Source organism: Myxocyprinus asiaticus, chromosome 19 (genome assembly GCF_019703515.2).
Source record: "Myxocyprinus asiaticus isolate MX2 ecotype Aquarium Trade chromosome 19, UBuf_Myxa_2, whole genome shotgun sequence".
In the NCBI taxonomy this organism is placed as follows: domain Eukaryota; kingdom Metazoa; phylum Chordata; class Actinopteri; order Cypriniformes; family Catostomidae; genus Myxocyprinus; species Myxocyprinus asiaticus.
This window is the reverse complement of record NC_059362.1, coordinates 34,897,105-34,919,892: the sequence shown is the minus strand read 5'-3', so window position 1 is coordinate 34,919,892 and position 22,788 is coordinate 34,897,105. Positions and strand designations below refer to the sequence as shown.

At 39.3% G+C, this 22,788-nt stretch overlaps 2 protein-coding genes across 4 annotated transcripts; one reads left to right on the top strand and one right to left on the bottom strand.

The window, feature by feature from the left end:
• Positions 1 to 2,615: 2,615 nt before the first annotated feature.
• Positions 2,616 to 9,888, top strand: LOC127409772 (platelet-activating factor acetylhydrolase-like). 3 transcript variants are annotated; one of them, XM_051644588.1, is made up of 12 exons: positions 2,617 to 3,224; positions 3,332 to 3,381; positions 3,662 to 3,807; positions 3,888 to 4,038; positions 4,274 to 4,367; positions 4,470 to 4,538; positions 6,065 to 6,236; positions 7,636 to 7,749; positions 7,893 to 7,984; positions 8,526 to 8,696; positions 8,827 to 8,975; positions 9,305 to 9,888. In XM_051644588.1, exons 1-12 carry the CDS (start codon positions 3,205 to 3,207, stop codon positions 9,403 to 9,405), a joined length of 1,329 nt encoding a protein of 442 aa, XP_051500548.1. In that variant the 5' UTR covers positions 2,617 to 3,204; the 3' UTR covers positions 9,406 to 9,888. The 3 variants fall into 3 exon arrangements, with proteins under 3 accessions (XP_051500549.1, XP_051500548.1, XP_051500550.1); XM_051644589.1 differs by lacking the exon at positions 3,332 to 3,381 and having other exon boundaries at positions 2,616 to 3,224; positions 3,675 to 3,807; XM_051644590.1 differs by lacking the exon at positions 3,332 to 3,381.
• Positions 9,889 to 10,036: 148 nt separating this feature from the next.
• On the bottom strand, positions 10,037 to 22,407 carry LOC127409769 (tudor domain-containing 6-like). Its single transcript, XM_051644576.1, has 16 exons — positions 18,957 to 22,407; positions 16,965 to 18,899; positions 16,727 to 16,851; positions 16,520 to 16,600; positions 16,405 to 16,435; positions 16,106 to 16,158; positions 15,965 to 16,019; positions 15,766 to 15,827; positions 15,160 to 15,211; positions 11,491 to 11,558; positions 11,313 to 11,376; positions 11,133 to 11,200; positions 10,992 to 11,049; positions 10,779 to 10,843; positions 10,634 to 10,679; positions 10,037 to 10,514 (listed from the first exon to the last, which is right to left on the bottom strand). Exons 1-16 carry the CDS (start codon positions 22,405 to 22,407, stop codon positions 10,381 to 10,383), a joined length of 6,348 nt encoding a protein of 2,115 aa, XP_051500536.1. The 3' UTR covers positions 10,037 to 10,380.
• Positions 22,408 to 22,788: the final 381 nt, after the last annotated feature.

The window sequence follows — 22,788 nt, the reverse complement described above, 5'->3', positions numbered from 1 at the left end:
ATATTGATTTAAAGCTGTTGATTATATGTATAGACACAATACATTTTAAGTTTATTGCAAAATATTCAGATATATACAAATATAAAAGCAGATTGAGAGTGTAGGGAGCATCATGGGCGTGGGCCGTGGCTGCAGAACTCGTTTGCTTATCTGCAATTCTCTGATTGGAAGTGCAGTTCTTCATTAGAAATTCAACTATTAAAGACAATTTTGTGAAGTTGAAGTAACGCAGACTGATGACTTCAACAGAAGCATATACCAGTGAACAACAACAACCTCGGAGCTTGTGGTAGATCTGTCTTTAAAGATTTATAAATTATGGTTAATAATAAATTCCCCTACTTAAAAATGTAATGGGATTTTTACTACCTGAACCCGACTGTTGCCAGTTTTTGGTAATATGCAATTTCCCTTATGAGCAGGTGCATGACGCATGCAATCTCCTTAGGCAAACATTTGTAAGAATGGTGCATACCTTTTCTGTTCTAGCATGACAGGAACTTGACTGGCCTTGAACATGACAAAGTCCAGACCCGAACCCCATTAAACACCAACTGCATCGCCCAACATCAGTGCCTGACTTCATTGATGCTCTTGGGTCTGAATGGGAGCAAATCATAATAGCCATTTATGTTCCATAATAGTGGAAAGCCTTTCCAGAAGAAATGCTATTAGTTACAGCAGCAAAGCCAGGACTAATTCCCTAATACCCATTATTTTAAAATTACATGCTCAACACTTTCCTATGGTGTTCGGGTGTTGCATATAAATGCGTTTAAAAGGATAGTTCACCCAAAAATTTAAATTCTCTCGTCATTTACTTACCGTCATGCCATCCCAGAGGTGTATGTATGACTTTCTTTCTTCTCTTGAACACAAATGAAGATTTTTAGAAGAATATCTTAGCTTTGTTGGTCCTTTCAATGCAAGTGAATGGTGGCCAGAAATCTGAAGGTCGAAAAAGCAACATAAAAGTAATCCATACAACTCCAGTTTTTAAATATATGCCTTCAAAAGCGATATACACTATATTGCCAAAAGTATTCGCTCACCCATCCAAATAATTGAATTCAGGTGTTCCAATCACTTCCATGGCCACAGGTGTATAAAATGAAGCACCTAGGCATGCAGACTGCTTCTACAAACATTTGTGAAAGAATGGGCCGCTCTCAGGAGCTCAGTGAATTCCAGCGTGGTACTGCGATAGGATGCCACCTGTGCAACAAGTCCAGTCGTGAAATTTCCTCGCTACTAAATATTCCACAGTCAACTGTCAGTGGTATTATAACAAAGTGGAAGCGACTGGGAATGACAGCAACTCAGCCACGAAGTGGTAGGCCACGTAAAATGACAGAGCGGGGTCAGCGGATGCTGAGGCGCATAGTGCGCAGAGGTCGCCAACTTTCTGCAGAGTCAATCGCTACAGACCTCCAAAGTTCATGTGGCCTTCAGATTAGCTCAAGAACAATGCGTAGAGAGCTTCATGGAATGGGTTTCCATGGCCGAGCAGCTGCATCCAAGCCATACATCACCAAGTGCAATGCAAAGCGTCGGATGCAGTGGTGTAAAGCACGCCGCCACTGGACTCTAGAGCAGTGGAGATGCATTATCTGGAGTGACAAATCACACTTCTCCATCTGGCAATCTGATGGACGAGTCTGGGTTTGGTGGTTGCCAGGAGAACGGTACTTGTCTGACTGCATTGTGCCAACTGTGAAGTTTGGTGGAGGGGGGATTATGGTGTGGGGTCGTTTTTCAGAAGCTGGGCTTGGCCCCTTAGTTCCAGTGAAAGGAACTCTGAATGCTTCAGCATACCAAGAGATTTTGGACAATTCCATGCTCCCAACTTTGTGGGAACAGTTTGGGGATGGCCCCTTCCTGTTCCAACATGACTGTGCACCAGTGCACAAAGCAAGGTCCATAAAGACATGGATGAGCGAGTTTGGTGTGGAAGAACTTGACTGGCCTGCACAGAGTCCTGACCTCAACCCAATAGAGCACCTTTGGGATGAATTAGAGCGAAGACTGCGAGCCAGGCCTTCTCGTCCAACATCAGTGTCTGACCTCACAAATGCGCTTCTGGAAGAATGGTCAAAAATTCACATAAACACACTCCTAAACCTTGTGGAAAGCCTTCCCAGAAGAGTTGAAGCTGTTATAGCTGCAAAGCGTGGGCCGACATCATATTAAACCCTATGAATTAAGAATGGGATGTCACTTAAGTACATATGCGTCTAAAGGCAGCGAATACTTTTGGCAATATAGTGTATATTGATGGAGTTTCTTCAGATATTATATATAATGCAGCAGACAAATAAGACAAATAAGTTTTTATGGGTTCCTGTGCATATTGGAGTATCAGGGAATGAGGAAGCAGATAAATTAGCAAAACAAGTTATGGCAAAGGACAATATAGACATGCATATTATGTATAGTAAATCAGTGCTCCAATCAATAATAAAAAAGGAGTTAAATCATAAATGGCAATTTTACTGGGATAATGAACAAAAGGGTAGGCATCTACATTTAATACAATCATTAGTAGGAAGAGGAAGGAATTCAGGTGGGAGGAGATAAGAAGATTGTATTTTATCTAGACTCAGACTGGGACATAAGGACTTAACTCAACAATGTATATAATAGGAAAACATCTTACAGGATTATGTGATTGGTGTGGAATTAGAGAAAGAGTGGAATATGTATTAAAACAGTGTAACAGATATACAGAAGAAAGAAACAAACTAACAGATGAATTACAGAAGAAAGGAGAACAGCAGTTAACCTTAAAGAAGCTTTTAAGAGGGGATAGTCTATTATTACAATTTCTGAATAGAACTCGGATAATTGAAAGAATATAGCTAGGCCATAAAAGTTTTGTTTTTTCTTTCTTCCAACTCTCTCTGGGCAATGAGGGACTTGAGGCTGAAAATGGAGGAGCTGAACACGCAGCGCCATCGGAAGCACGAGTCCTGAAAGGTCTGGGAAGAGAAGGAAAAGAGTCTCTGATCCGTAACCCACAGTAGATGGCGGAAATGCTCTATTTTAGAATGCGAGCCGCCAATAAAGAAGAAGACGGCGACTACACGGTATACTGCAGCATTCAAAGGACGCGTTCTACCTAGCATGTAGCCTTCCAAACGAGACACAGCTAATGTCTCCTGTCGGCAGACTCATTCAGCTGACTCTGGTCAAGAAAACATACGAATGGTCAAAGTCAACGTAGGGTAAGTCAATAAGAATGAGTTTTAAAAGTTTTTCAAAAGCTCGCAAAGGGTGAAGTGCTAGTATGCTAACAGTAAACATGCTGAATATGTTTTCGTTGTTTTGACAGACCCACTTCCAATAACGTCACTTATTTTCATAAAGTGTTTGCATATTTTGGTAAGTGTCAAACCATTCATTTAACTACGTATAACTTTAATTATATAATGTGACAATTTCAGTGAGAAGTACAATCAACTCGCATGTGCTGACACCAGCTGATTATTACTTCTCTATTAGACATGTTTCATATGACTAATAAACTAAAATGTTGAGTTGATTAAAAGTTGTCAGGAACCAATGCCATGTCATCAAAATGTTTGGGAGAATTGTGACTTGCCGTGTCATGTAGTAAACCTTGTGACTATGTTGAGTTGAGACTGGTTATCTTGTTTTTCAGGTTTAATACATAGACCTAAGTGGAACTGTTTGGGTGTGTTCGCAATGGGTAATTCATGTGGCCACAATAACACATTGAGTATCCTGCCAGGTAAAGGCCCACACCAAGTAGGATGCACAGACCTGATGGTGGGCCACACAGTTCAGGTAAGTGTGCACTGTGCACACTTTAATTGTCTCTGTCATCAGCTTACTGATTAAAAAAATATAATTTACATTTCTTCAAGGGGACATTCTTTAGACTGTACTATCCGTGCCAAGCATCAGAGAATCCTAAATTGCCAGACTGGGTCCCGTGTCGAGAGTATTTCAGTGGTCTTGCAGACTTTATGAAGATGAACAGAGCACTGAGTGAAAGAATTTTCAACTACCTCTTTGGTAAACATGCCCTTTTACAGGAGTGCTGTTTGTGGGTTTTCTGTGTACATTTTTCTTTGCTGATTTCTGCAAAATGATATTTTTGTTGCTGCACAAATCGGGCACTCAACATATCACTTCTGTAAAGCGGATTAAGAGAAATTCTGTGTACATTTTATCATAGAAAACATTGCTTGTTTTTACTGTTTTGCGCTGTCCTGCGCTGACCATTTTACTTTGTGTTTGTTTACATTAGGGTCTTCTAAAATCCCAGCAGCCTGGAATGCCTCTTTTAAACCAGATGGGAAATATCCTGTCATTATCTTCTCTCATGGACTGGGAGCTTTCAGGTAAAGTCGATTTGAAGATGTTGACGCAAATACGATGCAGTCTCAGATGAATTCTTGGTAGACTATTTTACAATCCAATTGTATTTTTCTGTGTATTTTCAGGACATTGTATTCAGCCATATGTGTCGAAATGGCCTCACAGGGCTTCATTGTTGCAGCTGTGGAACACAGGTGACTGCTTTCAGTTGGATTTTATTAGCTGAAAAAACTTTTTTTAACTGGTCTTGTCTTAGTTTAGAGAGAAGTCAGTTTGTTAGCCAGAAACTGCCATGATCACATTTACAGTTGAGAGATTCTCCTTGCCCTGTATTAATATAAGGTTGTGTATGTTATAATGGTCAAAGTGTGTGTAGACAATAGTATAAACTAAGTCATCACATTCTTAACAGTGTTTACCGCTGGGCTCACAAATGACGCATAAAGGACTAACAACAGCTGGCCACTGGTCCAGTTACACACTGTGTTTCAGGTTGTGATCCTACAATGTGAATTCAAACTTGTTTTAAAATAGTGTTACTAAGGATCCTGCGGATGGTATCATTAGAAATCGCAATTTTAGGGGAACAAGTTTTTGATAAATATTTTTGACTAGATTACAGATTGCTTCTATTAAACCTTAAATACCCTCACTTTTATTTTACTCACCTTCATGCTTTCCCAAACTCATATGACTTACTTTCTTCTGCAAAACACAAACGAAGATATTATGAAGAATGTATGAGGGGTTTTGTCCATACTCCAAAACATTCAAGCTCCAAAAAGCACATAAACACAGCATAAAAGAAATCCATATGATTTAATGAGGAAGAGAACTTACGGGCCTTGGAAGTGAGCCTTGGTTGGTCACGCCAGGTGGCTGCATCCTGCGGCCATAAATGCACCACTACAGCGCGCTCTACCTGGGGGAGCTCGACATATCCCTTAGCCGCTCCGCGATCGAGGGTATTCAGGGTGGACGAGCCTGCGACGCGTGTACGGGCAGAAAAAGATGCCTTCCATGACTTCGTTAGCTCCTCATGCACTTCCGGGAAGAAAGGCGGCGTGGTGTGGCCGTGAGTCGCGCTCCGAGCCCAGAAGCCAATTATTCAGCCGCGAACGCTCAGGGCAGGGTGGAGGGTTCCACTTAACCCGATGTTCGCAGCCGCCCAGGCAAGCACGGCTGCCGTCTCAGTGTCCACCTCATCCTGTACTCTACCACCCGTGGGTGGGAGCTCGAAATATTCGTCCGCTTCCGATAGTAGAAGCCCACCCATCAAACCCCTAGTGTCACAACATCGACACAACGTCGAGTGAGTGACAGACAGGGAACGTGAAGTAAACCACTCTAGTTGTATTACCTTTATACTGCCTTTGTCTTTTTTGAAGCTTGAAAGTGTTGAACCCCATTGACTTGCACTGTATGGAGAAAAACACCTCATATCTCCAATATCATCTTTTGTGTTCTGCAGAAGAAAGTCATATGGCATGATAAAGTTGGGGATGGCATGAGGGTAAATTATGAGAGAATTTTAATTTTTAAGCAGACTATTCCTTTAAGATCAGAAATGAAATAAAAATTCATTAAATTAATCTTATGACTGAAAAAAAGGAATGAAAAATTGGCTAATGTGACAGAGCTGATTACTATTCACTGTATTTGTTCTGGTATTTTTATTTTTATCTGGTTTTTGTTCAATGAAATGTCTTTTGAATTGCAGGGATGAATCTGCCTCTGCAACATATTACTTCAGAGAAAATACTGAGCCAGGAACAAGAAGACATGCGTCTTGTGACATATCCAAGCCTGTGTCTGATAATCTGAAAGAAGAATGGATGTACTACAGGCCGCTGAAACCAGGCGAGAATGAGTTTCCTCTGAGAAACAAGCAAGTGAGATAATCTCCTTACTCATTGTGCCGTTACAGAGCAACTTTCTTATGCTTGGTTCTTTCTTTGTGAAGCACAAATGATTTTTGGTGTTGTAAGGAGAGCCATTGCAGGAACTACACTGCCTGGTCAAAAAAAAGTTACTGTTTGGATTTAAATAAGCAGATACTTGAGAGCCTATGACTGGATCATTATTCCAGTGATTAATATGTTTCAGCTGGCAATAAATCTTTTAACCCTAACTGATGCAGTGTGTAGCTTCTCATTTCTTAATCAACCATGTCGGAAGACGTATTCCGTGGTTGTGGAAAAGATGTTACTGTGTTTCAGAAAGGGCAAATTAGTGGCCTGCATCAAGCAAAGAAAACAACTGCTTGCTGAAATCACTGGAACTGGGGTAAGAACTGTCCAACGTATTATTAAAACCTGGAAGGATAGTGGTGAACCATCGGCTTTGTGGAAGAAATGTGGTCGGAAAAAAATCTTGAATGATTGTGATCGGAGATCACTTAAACGCTTGAAGTCACATTGTAAAAAATTGACAGTAGAAATCACGGCTATGATTAATAGTGAAAGTAAGAGCATTTCCACACGCACAATGCAACGAGAACTTACAGGATTGGGACTAAACAGCTGTGTGGCCACAAGAAAGCCACTTGTTAGTGAAGCGAATCGGAAAAAAGACTTCAATTTGCTAGGGAGCATAAAGATTGAACTGTGGAGCAATGGAAAAAAGTAATGTGGTCTGATGAGTCCAGATTTACCCTATTCCAAAGCAATGTGCGCATCAGGGTAAGAAGTGAAGCACATGAAGCGATGCACCCGTCATACATAGTGCCTACTGTACAAGCCTCTGGAGGCAGTGTTATGATCTGGGGTTGCTTGAGTTGGTCAGGTCTAGGCTCAGCAATAAAATGAAGTCAGCTGACTACCTGAATGTATTGAATGACCAGGTTATACCATCAATGGATTTTTTTCTATCCTGATGGCACGGGCACATTCCAGGATGGCAATGCCAAGATTCATCAGGCTCAAATTGTGAAAGAGTGGTTCAGGGAGCATGAGGAATAATTTTCACACATGAATTGGCCACCAGAGTCCTGACCTTATCTCCATTGAAAGTCTTTGGGATGTGCTGGAGAAGACTTTATGGAGTGGTTCGACTCTCCCGTTATCAATGCAAGATCTCGGCTAAAAATTAATGCAGCTCTGGACAGAAATAAATGTTGTGACGTTGCATAAGATTGTCGAAACAATGTCACGATGAACGCACCCCGTAATCAAAGCTAAAAGAGGTCCAACTAAATATTAGAGTATGCAACTTTTTTTTTTTGACCAGGCAGTGTATCTAAAGAAGATCTATATTCCATGTAATAAATTGTATTTCATTTGAATGTTTCAGGTGAAGCAAAGAGCTGATGAATGCATCAGAGCATTAAATGTTCTCTTTGATATCAACTCAGGAAGGTCTGTGGAAAACGTCTTACAGTGTCAGTTTGATTTGTCAACAATGGAGGTAAATATTGTATTCAATATATTTTTGGTTTCTATAAAAATAGCTTAATCACATTCTCTTAAGTTTATTTGTTATAGTATTGTAGTGAAGTGTAATGGAAGCAAACTGGAGAGATGGCAATAACGAGACTATCTGCATTTCAGAATTCAATGGACCTGTGTAGAGTAACGGTTATGGGACACTCCTTTGGAGGCGCAACAGTGATTGAATGTTTGTGCAAGGAGGTCAAATTCAAGTATGTTTTAAGAAATAATTGAGGCAATAATTAACCATAGTGTCAATAGATGCAGTGTTAGCATTCCAGCTGACTAGCATGTACCATACATAAAATCTTGTGATGTTAAGCTCTTGTGGGTAGAAAAGATCTTGTGGGTAATTGCCAAATTTATCAGGCTGTTTCAGAAACATGCTGTTTTCAGTCAGTGCTATAGACCCTTACATTATACATCATACTAATGTCTGCAAAAACCTCAGCAAGTTTCCTGTTTTTTTTTTTTTTTTTTTTTAGCACGTTGTGACTTGCGACCACAATGATGAAGTCTAAATTCTTGCCATTTAATCATGCTCATTTTCAAAGGATTTGTTTTATTGAAAACTTAATCTATATTTTCAGAGGTGATTTTCATGAAAAATTACATTCATAAGCCAGGAAAGACTATTGTTAATACATCTGTCAAATTAGTATGTTGATAGAGCCAAACATGTCATGCAGCTTTTAATTTAATTCTGAAAAGAGAGATGGAAAAACAAAATTTTACATAAATGTTTGTTTTTAGGTGCGGTGTTGCATTGGATACCTGGATGTTTCCTTTGGATGAGGAGATCTTCCCAAAAGTGAAGCAGCCAATCTTTTTTATTAATTCTGAGAAATTCCAATGGATTGGGAATATAATACATATGAAGAAGCTGGACTCAGCCATCATTCCCAGAAAAATGATAACCATCAAGTCAGTAATGTATTTTAGGATTAAAAAAGTAGTTATTGTATTTTCATCTCCCCACCCCCAAGTCAATAAGAGTCATTTTTAAGAATATATTCCCATGCAGTTGTGCCTTACCTATACCATGTTTTGACAGGGGAACAGTCCATCAGAGCTTCCCAGATTTCACATTTCTTACTGGAAACCGGATTGGAAAGCTCATGAAGCTGAAAGGAGAGATTGATCCACATATAGCCATGGATCTTTCCAATAAAGCAACTTTGGCTTTTCTTCAACGCCATTTAAGTAAATAAACATGAGTGGGGAGAACAACACTATTTTAATTGTCATGGCATTTACCAATGAAAAAAACGTTTTTTTGTATTTTTTGTCACTATTCAGGCAAATCTGACGACGAACAATTTTTTTTAAACTAGTAATAGGGGCTTCAATAAAATGTTTGAACTAGCAACAGGTTTTGAGTTTTAAACTAGTAACAAATTTGCAATCTAAATTATTGTATATGCTAGATTACATTTTTTTTTTTATTATTTTAAAAATGTTAATTGTTTCTTTGTTACTCAAGTTGGTTAATGGCAGTAGTTCACTTACTGTAACTTTTTTTTTTTTCTTAGATCTGGAAAAAAACTTCAATCAGTGGGATTCTCTTATTGATGGAAAAGATGACAACTTGATTCCAGGCACCAATATAACTATACCACAGTCATCTGTTTAATCCAGATGCATGTAACAAAGTGATCTGATGTAAATTATATTTAATAGTATCTTTATATGGGGAAAAACTACAACCTACTCAGGATGACTTATGGAAGCTACCACTAGCCAACAGCCACACACTTTTCAAAGCAGAAGTGCAATATATTATCATTTTCAGTTTTTTAAACACTTCACCGTCCTTTGTCCTGTGCCTTAATGTGTTTAGGATTGTTTCAAGGAGGCAGTTAGCAGACAACCATGTATGTATATCTACAGTGCCACACAAATGGTACATCAATCATAGCCTACATGCATGTTGTCCCATCAGAGCAAGAACACCTTAGCACATCAGTCTCATGATCTGTAACTCAAACTTCTGATTTACAAAAACACTTTTACACCACTAATTTGAAATTATTTGCAATTTTGAAATCACTTTCAAAAAGAAAATTGTACAAATCTTTGTATTTGAGATTGTTTATTAAACAGAATATCTTTGGTATTTTAGTTATTTCAACCTTACAAACATACAGAAATTCGGAATAATAGGATATCAGTAGAAAATGTTCATGAAAGATGCATATTTATTAAACAAAATTTCAACCAATTACAACAAAGTGCAGCAATCAGCCCCCCCCACCAAATATAAGCAAATAGTCCCTGGATTTAGTTTTGTTAGAATATAGAAACCCCCTTTAGAACTGCAATGAAGAAAGGCAGTGTAATAAAAAAACAAAACAGCCTTCAGAACTATAATACAAAATGAGTGAATGGTAATGGACCTGTAATGGCAAACAAAAACAAAAAACAAATACTGGTGAAAACTCAGCAGCACATTTATGTACAAACAAAACAGATCATTGCTGCCTTTATACAATGTTTGTGGTACTGATCACAAGCACAGGCCCTTTGGCAACCATTTCCCCAGAAGCTGACCATGTTTACATTAGTCATGCTTCTGTTTTTCCATTTCACTACCTGGCTCACATCCTTCTTAATGTGATTCTTGCAAAACACCAACACAAATGATATCAGATGAGTCCTCAACTTTTAGGGTCAGATGAATGACTGTTGAATCCTGTTCCTCTGAGCTGGTGCAGTCGGATACATTTGATTTAGCTTGTAAGCCTGTAAAGCATATTGCATTATGTTTTATTTAACCAAAAAAATGGGACTTGGATTTTAGAATTTCATCAGAAAAAAATAATTGGGCTTTTCTTGTGACTTAAAACACATTACTGACTTACATGAAGATTCTTCAGGATTGATTTCTATCACCAGCTCTTCCTGAAGCTGAAGTCCGAAGAAAGAATTTAAAGAACTAGAAAATAACTATTTTCTATGTTCGTGGTTTATGATTTAAGTGAATATATAAATAAAAGGTTATAATACCTTGCCATCAGAGGCAGTGTCTGCTCCATCATCACTGGTCAGAATGATAAGATCTTCAGTAACATCTTACAAAAACAAAAAAAAGTTCATTTTGTCCTTTCAGGCAATACAATACCTTAATTAGAACACATCTTCCATATTGTTAAAACTGAAAGCCCATTTTTAATTCATGTCACTTTCAATTGAACACGGAAAGCAAAAATTGCATACCACTGAACCCCTCAAGCAAGGCATCCATTCCAGGCTCAGTCTTGCTCACATTCTCCTGTATCTGCAAAACATGATATGAGAGGAATATAATATTGGCTACAGGGTGGTGTAGATCTTTAAGAAAAACAAGTAAAAGAGAAACACCTTAACCTGGGGAGCCACTTTAAGGAAATCCATCAGTAATTCCACTCCACTATTCATCTTGACACCCTCTTCTAAACAGATTTTACAAATAAAATTGAGCAGTTAACTATTCCTTCATGCAGGTTAAAGAGGAAAAACACCAGTAACACCAACAATTTCACTGAAAATATGAAAGGTAACCTCTTTGCTCTCCAGCTGAGGTATCCAAGTCCTCTTGAGGCTCCCTGTTCTGTATCTGTTCAGACTGGAGTTTAAATAATTTTGAAGACCAGTGGGGTTATACGGTATTTATAGAAAAGTGTGACAACTCTTATATATAAAAAAAAAAAAAAATATCTGGAAAATTATTTCTACTTACATGTGTTGTAGTAGTCAGTATTTGAACTAGATCATGCCTTTGTGCACCAGCCCCTGAGGTATCTTCAACTTTAAAATAACACACAAAACAAGGTCCTATGTTCACACATTAAATCAAAGCAGGTCAATCTAGGTTCTTTATAAATTAAAACAGATTTTAGCAATACATTCACACTATGGCATAGATCAAGGGGCTTCGTTTATAAAATGCACATACAATCAGATTTGATCCTACAATCTATGGATTTGATCACTTGTTAAAGTGACACACAAATAAGGCTGCATTTACACGCTCACAAAAAAAGATGTATTTTTCCACAACCAATCTGAGCCACTTCCAAATGTGCTTTTAAATCAGTTACAAATCTGGTATCTGGACATCTAACCTACTCCAACACTCGTATCCAATTATCCTTGTATTTCTTACAATAAAATCCGCTGAAACAGTTTGTGAATATCTTTGCATTTATAACAACGTTATTCTGGAGGTACGAGGTATCAAGCAATTGTGAAATGTCAAGCATGCATTTTGCAGCAAGGCATTACAAAGATGAAAACAAATGTGCATAAATCAATATTGGAGGTCGACAAATAGTGGATTTTGCCGATACGATAGCTAAGGTGGTGGAAAAGTTCAGTAACCGATTAATCCACCGATAGTTTTTTAAAATCGATTTATAGAATGATCAAAAGATTTCTTAGTCTTTCCTTTATTATGAATGGTACATACATTGAAGCTAAAAGACTCCACAATGAATAGAATCACCAAAGCAGTTTATTGTGCAACCAAAATTCCAATAATAACCAGAAAAACAAGATTTGGTGCATAATATATGACTTAACTATAAACAAGCCTGAAATACACCAGGGACTTTTTATTTAATAAAAATGACAGAGACTTGGCTCCGTTCCAACTCTATATGTAAGTATTTGAAAAAAATGAAGCTTTTTATAGGCTATAATTTCACCAGATGAGGTTTATTTGAGGAATAAAGAAATGAGGAATAAAAAAAACTACTGGCATATCTTTTTACCGATAACGACTGTTCCGAAAAGCTACTCAAATTGGTTGAAGCCATCAGTATTGAGTGGAATAACATTGACTTTTCATTTTGTAAAAAGCTGTCCCACAAGTTTACTCACAAGGCTTAAACATTTAAAGAAATCAAAGGGAAAAACTATACCATACTAAGTTACTTTATCTACAGCTGAAATCAGAAGTTTACATACACTTAGGCTTAAGTCATTAAAACTCATTTTTTAACCACTCCACAGATTTCATATTAGAAAACTATAGTTTTTGGAAGTAGTTTAGGACATCTACTTTGTGTATGACATGAGTAATTTTTCCAATAATTGTTTACAGACAGATTGTTTTACTTTTAATTGACTATCACAATTCTAGTGGATCAGAACTTTACATACACCAAGTTAACTGCCTTTAAGCAGCTTGGAAAATTCCAGAAAATGATGTCAAGCCTTTAGGCAATTAGCTTCTGATAGGCTAATTGGAGTCAATTGGAGGTGTATCTGTGGATATATTTTAAGGCCTACCTTCAAACTCTGTGCCTCTTTGCTTGACATCATGGGGAAATCAAAAGAAATCAGCGAAGATCTCAGAAACAAAAATTGTGGACCTCCACAAGTCTGGTTCATCCTTGGGAGCAATTTCCAAATGCATGAAGGCACCACGTTCATTTGTACAAACAATTGTACGCAAGTATAAACACCATGGGACCATGCAGCTATCATACCGCTCAGGAAGGAGACATATTCTGTCTCCTAGAGATGAATGTAGTTTGGTGCAAAAAGTGCAAATCAATCCCAGAACAACAGCAAAGGACCTTGTAAAGATGCTGGAGGAAACAGGTAAACAAGTATCTATATCCACAGTAAAACGAGTCCTATATCGACATAACCTGAAAGGCTGCTCAGCAAAGAAGAATCCATTGCTCCAAAACCACCATAAAGAAGCCAGACTACAGTTTGCAAGTGCACATGGGGACAAAGATCTTACTTTTTGGCAATAATGACCATCATTATGTTTGGAGGAAAAAGGGTGATGCTTGCAAGCCGAAGAACACCATCCCAACCGTGAAGCATGGGGGTGGCAGCATCATGTTGTGGGGGTACTTTGCTGCAGGAGGGACTGGTGCACTTCACAAAATAGATGGTATCATGAGGAAAGAAAATTATGTGGATATATTGAAACATCTTAATCAAATGGACAACGACCCCAAGTACACCTCCAAAGTTGTGGCAAAATGGCTTAAGGACAACAAAGTCAAGGTATTGGAGTTGCCATCACAAAGCCCTGACCTCAACCTGATGGAAAATTCATGGGCAGAACTGAAAAAGCATGTGCAAGCAAGGAGGCCTACAAACCTGACTCAGTTACACCAGTTCTGTCTGGAGGAATGGGCCAAAATTCCAGCAACTTATTGTGAGAAGCTTGTGGAAGGCTACCCAAAACGTTTGACCCAAGTTAAACAATTTAAAGGTAATGCTACCAAATACTAACAAAGTATATGTAAACTTCTTAACCACTGGGAATGTGATGAAAGAAATAAAAGCTGAAATAATTCTCTACTATTATCCTGACATTTCACATTGTTAAAATAAAGCAGTGATCCTAACTGACCTAAGACAAAAAACTTGTTACATCAGAAGTACCAAATACATCTGCATATGACTGCCTCTTCAGCAAGACATCCATGCCTGTTTTTCATCACTGCACCCTCGGCCCCAACCACTGGTGCTCAGTCAGTCACACAGGTGAAGAGGAGAAAGATGTGCCTGTCATGGTAAATTCATCCAAAGTGGACTTACACAGGACACCTTCATGTGCCTTTCTGGATTTAAACGTTTTTCTACATAAACATGCATGGCTTTGACCATTATCATACAACTCGCGCCACTTTTAAAAGACGTGATGTCAAGTTATAACACTAAAATGGAGACCCCCATTGTGTTCATTCAGCTGCACTCTCATGCTTTTGTGCTGTTTTGAAGGGCTTCCTGGACCGTCTTTGCACCCATCTGTGCTATTTTTAAATGTTGGTCTTTAGTAAACATGGACATCTTTGATCGTATCGATTCGTTTCCACACAACACCGGCGATATGCACCGCGTTCTGTGTGGAAACAAACACAGAATATGTGAGATTTGAAGACCAGCGTCTCTGCTTTGGCCTGTTGAAGCAGGCTGAAGCGCCCCAGTATCACCATGGACTGTATTACATTTGTGTATTCAGAATATTTCAGCATGGATTGTATTGTATGCTTGTGAACCTGTCACAGGAACTGTTATTGAAGGATGGATAGCGCAGTTAAAACACTATTGGACTGCAAATCTGTAAATAAACAATTTCATATGTCATGACTGTTTTATAGTTTATGGTGCTGCTTGAGTGAACAGCTGAATATATTCAGTTTGGATGCATTATGTTAATCCTGAAATGGAATTTGTTAATTTTCATGTCATTAGTATGTCATGACCCCTTTAATAAATGGATTTTGGAAAATGTTTTCATGCATACAGATGTTTTATAAATCATTTGCAAGATTTTGTCATAAGATTATAGTACGCTTACAGTACGATGAGCAAATATACTTTATAAATGAAGCCCCCATACTTTTAATAGGTAGGTAAATCAATCAAGATCACTTACCCTCAGAATCTTCAACCAAACCAGAGTAGGACATACAACCCTTAGCTGGAGGCTGCATTAAGTTAAATGAGCACATGTTGAGAAATTACACTGATTATTATTTTTTTAATTTCCACCTTTTCTCCCCAATTTGGAATGCCCAATTCCCAATGCGCTCTAAGTCCTCGTGGTGGCGTAGTGACTCACCTCAATCCGGGTGTGGAGGACGAATCTCAGTTGCCTCCGTGTCCGAGACAGTCAATCCACGCATCTTATCACGTGGCTTGTTGAGCGCGTTACCGCGGAGACATAGCACATGTGGAGGCTTCAAGCTATTCTCTGTGGCATCCACGCACAACTCACCATGCGCCCCACCGAGAGCGAGAACTACATTATAGCGACCACGAGGAGGTTACCCCATGTGACTCTACCCTCCCTAGCAACCAGGCCAATTTGGTTGCTTAGGAAACCTGGCTGGAGTCACTCAGCATGCCCTGGATTCCAACTTGCGACTCCAGGGGTGGTATTCAGCGTCTTTACTCGCTGAGCTACCCAGGCCCCCACACACACTCTGATTATTAACAGTTAAACAAATTGTTTTATTGCTAAAATTGCATCGCACTCTACCTGGTCTGCAGGTTCATCACCTGGATCCATCTGGTCAATTGGACTTTTACATCTCTCTTCACCTTGATATATTAAAACTTAATTTAGAAATGTTTTGCCACCAATCACCATAATGTTACATAATGGAAGTATACTTTTTATCCTCTACCTACACTGGATCGGACAAGGTCATTGTGTAGTTATGCATATAAACACTTACCAGTTGATTCATCAGAAGCAGAGCTGATGGCAGTTCCATATTCTTCATCTTCAGCCTATTGTAATGAAAGAAGAATTTGTTGCTACATGACATTCTGTTCGTAACGTCTGTTCTACTGAGCACAATTAAATGTCCATTTACCTTGGAGACATTGCTCTTTACTGGTACAGTATGTTTTTCCTTAGTTACTCCATCTACAAAACATGAAGTATTGAGTCTTTCTGAAATGGAAATAAACTATTCAAGAACCCGAGTATGAATGTACGCATGAATGCAAAATGTTGAAGCATCATGTAATCATTCTAGTAAGTAGCATAATCTAGTGCTTCAAAATCAGTTAGTAAATTGCTGTCATGTTCTGAGGCTGTATTACAATGAGCATGAGAACTAATTTGCTCTCAACTGTATTCTTTAAAGAAACAAATAAACTAGATACGTACCACTTGAAAATGCAGCTCCAATGTTTGAAGTCTAAAATTAGAACAATAGATGAATAAACTAGACTTTTAAAAGTTCACACACACACACACACACACAAGGTAGACTGTTCCGTACAAGCAATGGCTCCTCTAGCACAATTTCGAAGATGTTGAGTGGATCTACCATCACCTCAGAGTCATGCTCCACAAGCAGAACCTGCAATATTAAGCAACAAATCTAAACGATGACATTCAGATAAAAAAACATGCTTAATTACCAGACAAAAGGGGCAGCTTTTAACATAACCAGTGTGAATGAGTGAGAAGAGACAGATATACTTACCAATGCGGCATCTTCAGAAACCTTTAAAATGTGTGCTCTGCACCAATTCCTTCTTGCATGAGACCAGATAACACATTCTGACCCAACGGTTTTCTTCTCTGTAGCCTGTCTTAAATTGCCTAAGTCTTAAACAAACAAAAAAGAAAGATGAACAACGATTTAATGCAGTGTGTAATGCATTTCTAACAGTGGCACAAAAACATTTTTTTTTTTTTTTTTTTGTCAATTTCAGGCTTACCTGATTGAATGATCTCGTATGATGGCAAATCTGGCTCCTCAATGCATAATTCAGAATCAGTGTTATTTAACAGGAAGCCATCTATATTCTCTGAAGAAGCTCTCTCACACTGATGTGGTAAAACTGAATGAATGGGTGTTGGATCAACATGTGCCTCTTCATCAAGGTCACACTGGTTTGTTGGGTCTGATGGGCATTCTGTGAAACCAGGAACTGGTTCATGTTCTGTGACCCATGTGGTTTCCAGGTCCTCTTGGGTTTCAGAGAGCACCATACTCCCATCAGGGGAGGCAACATTTTCATCTATCACCACAAGTGGGTCAGCCTGTGCTTCATTTACAACCTCTGTACTTATTGGTATAAAAAACTCATCTTTGAGGCCAGAGGCACATATTTCATTGGCAACACAAATAGTGCCTGCTTCAAGAGCGGCTACTGAGCCAATATTAATTTCAGTGGCCACAGTGTCATCGGAAGAAACCAATTCTGCTCCATCAAGGAGTTCAAATGATGGGCTTTCAGGACTGAGAGATTTCCAGTAACTTCTCATGGCATCATTGATGTCAACTCCATTAGACTCCAGCTTGACAAAGTATGGCGTTTCAGAATTCCCCATTTTCTCAACAGTGATGTTTAAGGGTTTGTCATTAATTAGCTCAAAGAACTGATCATCTGCATTTTCATTCCAGAAACCCTTGGAAAGATCAAAGCCTTCAAGCTGACAATCAAATGCCTGAGGGGGCACATCCGATAGCTCAGGTGGAAGTGCTTTCACTTTACCTACATTGACTTTTGATTCATTTCCATAGTCGATAAATGTAATGAACAGGGTGTCTAGGTCCCTAGATGTTACTTTAGCCCGATACCATAGATTATCTTCATTGTAAAGGGCAATGCAAGCACTTCCAACTGGTACAGCTTCCTCATTCAAGGTTTTCACCAATGAATTACCAACATTCTGCAACATATCTGAAATCTCTTGGAGTTTGTCTGTTATTGCATACTGGCACCAGAAAAGCAGAGGACCTCTGATGAATGAGGCGTATCCGGTGACCTTTTGTCCAACTGATAAGTCAGGGTCCTTGTAATGGGTACAGACCTTGATATCAGACAAATTTTGCTTGACACCTGGGATCTTAAGCGCAACCGCTGGTGGAATTTCATCCCTGCATGTGGATCTCTGCACTACACCAGCCATGTCAAGTTTGACTTCCCACACATTCCCTGACATTTTGACAAATGTGCACATGACCTTTCCAGTATATTGTTCAACAACTTGTTTGAAGTTGCGTGCAAATTCTTCGTCTGTGTTGTCAACATTTAGTCCATGTAGTGCGCATTGGATGCTGTACCTTGGAAGTGAAGCAAATGATTGACCAAGACAACATATTTTTGAGGCAGAAATTGAAGCTGTGTTTCCAAAGTCAACAAATTCGACATCAATTGTGTCACCAATGTTTTTTCTTACTGCTGCACGGTACCACGAGTTATCACTAGGAAACATTGCACGGACCAAGTCTCCCTCATGAATATCACAGGTAGCAATGTTTGCAATGACTGACTCGATGTCATTTAATTTCTCTACAAGTAAGTAAATGTCATCCTCATCTGTTACCATCTGAACAAAGAAGCTAAAAGGGCTGTTGTAATGAGAAATGAATACTTCAGCTTCCAGACCTGGTTTTATTAATTTCAATGGGAGCAAAGATTCTTTGAGAGAAGTCGGGGACTTGGTTTTTATACCATCAGCTTTCCCAGATTGATAAGGGAGCAGCCCATCATCTCCATCATCTGACTTTCTTTGTGATCCATGATGTTTTGAGGCATTATGGCATCTTCCAGGATCCTTTGTAGGTTCTGGTCTACCATCTTTATGGAATCCCCACTTGCCCCGTGCCTGTTTTGATTCAAAATTATCACATCTTTGTGTTGGTTCTGGTCTACCATCTTTATGGTATCCCAACTTGCTCTGTGTTGGCTTCGATTCAAAACGATCATCTCTTTGTGCTAAGTGACTGTCGCAGGATTGCTGAATTTTATCCATGGGATTTCTCTTTGGATCACTGGAACTTTTCCTCACATGGACTTCTACACTTTCTGCAATTCTGTTCTTGGAACTACGCCCTTGGAATGTGCTCTGGTCATTTCTATGAATTTCATTGCGAAACTTTTGTCTTATCAATGCATTTACTTGAGTTTTACCATCATAAAGCTCAACTATAAGCTTTCCTCCAGGTTCTTTTGCAACAATCAAAGCTCTAAAAGAGCGACCATCTGCAAAATTCTGAAACCAATTTCCCACTTCACATGGCACATCCTCAGGTATATCTGAGAGCCCACATTCAACTGCCTGAACTGGGACAGACATGATATCTCCTGCTTCAATTGGGACTGACAGCAAGTCTGATTTATCTACTTCTAATGTGTCACCGTAATCCACAAAATGCACCACAACTGATTTTTTTTTAGACTTTATTTGTCCTCTGTACCATTGTCCATCTGTGTATTTTGCAAAACAAACCGTTCCAAAAGCCTGAGGACACTCGGTAACCTCTAGTTGACCGCACATGGAGTTGACCTTGTCTGCAAGTTTTCCAATCTGGTCTGAATTCCTTGCAAGATGGCAAAAGAACCGAGTGACACTTTTCACACAGGTGATATCTACTTTCTCTTCACACCCAGTTTTGATATCATGTGTGGAGTAGTAGTAAGTGTCCAGACGAAATGGTGGAAGAGGAGCCCTTTTAGAGGGTGCACGGTATGCTAGTCGTCTCTGGACAAGGAGATTGCAAATGCTTTGGAATGGGGTCTCCAAATCCACCACATTGAACACAACTCTCTGGGAGTCATACATTACAGCAAAAATTGTGCATTTCAAGGGCACATTCATGGAAGCTGCCATGTCAACAAACTCTTGAAACTGCAATGTGGCTTCAGCAGTCCAGTCTAAAGTTGACCGAGAGACTGGGTGGATCAGATTATACAGACTGCATCGAAAGGCTTGCCCTTTCATCTTCAAAAATGTTGGACTTACCTTCCGAAGATCTTCTATGGCAACTGTCTTTGTCTGCCCATAGTCAACGAACAACACATCAACATGTGGGGTTTGGTGCTTTTGAATCACCAAGGCTCTGTACCATATCCCAGTTTCAGGATGACGGGCAACGCAAGCTGCTTCCAATGGTGGCTGAAATTCACTATGAGCATAGAAGCGCTGGATATCTTGCATTAGCACTTCTAAACATGCTGCATTTCTGGCTTTTTGGCACCAGAAGTCATTTGGACTCTCAATGTAGGACACAGTGACCTCCAGTGAACTTCCAATTGGAAACAAATATTCCTTGAAAGCAGATGCATTTTCTGTCACAGCAGAAGAACTGGACAGTGTCTGAGGTCGAGTACTTGTCAGGAATATACCAGAGCTGTATACCGAACTGTAAGATGTTACCGCAGAATTATCCACAGTGTTTTCACTTTCTGCTAAATCTGCATTGCACAACAACTTGCTGACATCATTTTCTCCATCTAAACTGGTGTCCACTAACTGAACCATGTGAGTGTCCTGATACTTGTCTTGTACATGCATGTCAAGTATTTTGTCTTCAACAATTTTTGAAAAGAACAATGTAGCCCTATCATCCCAGTGTTTCAGTCTGGATTTAATGCCATTGAGAGAGCATTTCACTGCCATAGCTGGAAGCTGCTGGAATCTCAGAGGCAACTGTCGGAGGCTAAAGCAATCAACAACTTCTGTGTTTCCATAGTCAAGGAAGAAAACTTCTGCTTTCTTGTCTATTACCTTATAGACAGCTGCTCTATAGAACACACCATCTTGTGCTTTAGCCGCACAGAGTAGACCAGCAACAGGCCTTTTTATCAAACCTTCAGTACTTGTTGGATCACTGTACAAATTTCCAAGGCCATCCATTAGCTGATCGAATTCTTCAGCATATCGCCGAGTTTGAATCCAAAACTTTCCAGGGCTGTCAACATGTTGCACGACAGCTACATGTGAAGTGTTAGGGGACAGTGTTTCAGTAAAGAAGACAGGTTTGTTCCCTTTAAGGTCAGAGTATGTGTCTTCAGCGTGCTTGGTCTCATTTCTCTCGGAGCTCTTTTGAGATGACGGGCTCTTCTGAACAGCAAAATCTGCAAGGGTCATATCAGAGTCCAGTGAACATTTCTGTTTCAGTTCAAACAACTTGTTGATGTTTGTGTTCTCCTCTCCATAAAGCGTGACATAGTGGACACCCTCTGAAAGGCTCTGATACTGAAACTTGGCGATCACTGTTCTGCTGAGCAGGAGAGATTTCAGGTAATCGATCTGTGAAGCTGTCCAACCAACACCTCTGTCAACTATTCCATGAAGGGAGCAAATATAAGTCACAACAGGCATTCTGAAGAATTCAGAGGCAAGAGGCCTGACATTCTCAACCTGTACAAATTGCTTCTTCCCATAATCCACATGCAAAACCTCAACCACACTGTTGGCAGACATGACTTGCTGCAGCACAGAACGATACCACTTGCCATCACTTCCTCTTGATGCACATGGACTGCCCAAATTCTCAGGTCTTGCGAAATTGGCTCCAATTCTTCCTTCATAATGCTTAGTTATCTGTTCAGTTAACTTCCTTAGCTCCTGAGAGAAAACCTTCAGCTGACAGAATATTCGAAAGGGATTTGTGATTTCTGTGACAACCACAGTCTCAACAGTATCAGTTTGCAACTCAGGGTACATGTAGGACTGAAGTTTCTCCATTTGTTCAAAGATCTCAATGGGTTTGTTTCTGATGGAAGAAATTCTCTGAGGTTCTAAAGTTCCATTGTTAGCCTGCAAAGACCTAGTAACGAACTCTTTGAACCTTTCGCTGGACAAATTTTTTGCAAACCCCATTTCATACATCTGTCTGGACAGACAAGGAATGTCAAGTAGAAATGTTCGATGAGGCACAAGAACATCTTGAACAGAGGCACTGACTTTTCTACCACAGAAGGTCTTCATAAACTCAAAAGCCATTGCAGACCATTTGTTTTCTCGAGAAAGTGGTAAAACATTGGCTAGAACACAGAATTCAACCTCAGGGGGCAGATAGAAAAAGTCACTTTTGCCCCATGCTAAGGTGTTAACTGTGGCACTAAGTGTTCTGCCTTCATCAATTAAAAACACACTGTAGTCTTCGGTGTCTCTTGACACTATACGGGCTCTGTACCATGTTTCATACACACGTACAAGGCACAAGTCACCAGGATTTCCATCCGACTCATAGAAACCCTCTCTAGGGTACTGAATTTCCTTTTTAAGTTGTTGATATGCAAATTTCCGGTCTTGGTCAAAATTACCCCAGAACTCTACCAAAACACATGAGGGGTTCAAATTTACTCTGGTAATAATTACAGGTACATTTGAACCTGTTGATGGGAGTCCTGGAATGGAACACATTTTGGCTCTTTCCACAACTCACAAACTAAAGGACTCTTCAATGCCCCGCTGTTAAGTGTATCTACAAAAAAAAAAAGAAATGTGAAATCAATAAATGTTGGTTTAGTAATTGTTTATACTAGAAGTGAAACTGAAACATGCCAAAATCCATTCAGAGGTGAAACCAGAAAAACTCAGAGCATGACTCTCTCTCCTTTTGTAAATGTGCAGGTAACAAATAAGAGAAAGATTTTATTTGAAATATAGAAATGCATATATAAAATTAATGCTCAACTGTTATATTGCCAAGGCTGATATCTGGAATTTTTTAATTTCCGCTATCGGGCGATAAATTTTCCTGTTTGGCCATTTAGTTTCTTCAAGTCACCATGAATTCAAAAT

Coding starts and splice junctions, on each gene's coding strand:
- LOC127409772 (XM_051644588.1), top strand. CDS start 3,205: ATGGTCAAAGTCAACGTAGG. Junction 3,225..3,331: donor ATGGTCAAAGTCAACGTAGG/GTAAGTCAATAA, acceptor TTGTTTTGACAG/ACCCACTTCCAATAACGTCA. Junction 8,697..8,826: donor AGAAAAATGATAACCATCAA/GTCAGTAATGTA, acceptor ATGTTTTGACAG/GGGAACAGTCCATCAGAGCT.
- LOC127409769 (XM_051644576.1), bottom strand. CDS start 22,407: ATGTGTTCCATTCCAGGACTCCCATCAACAGGTTCAAATGTACCTGTA. Junction 16,159..16,404: donor TGGAGCTGCATTTTCAAGTG/GTACGTATCTAG, acceptor CATGTTTTGTAG/ATGGAGTAACTAAGGAAAAA. Junction 16,020..16,105: donor TAAAGAGCAATGTCTCCAAG/GTAAATGGACAT, acceptor TCATTACAATAG/GCTGAAGATGAAGAATATGG.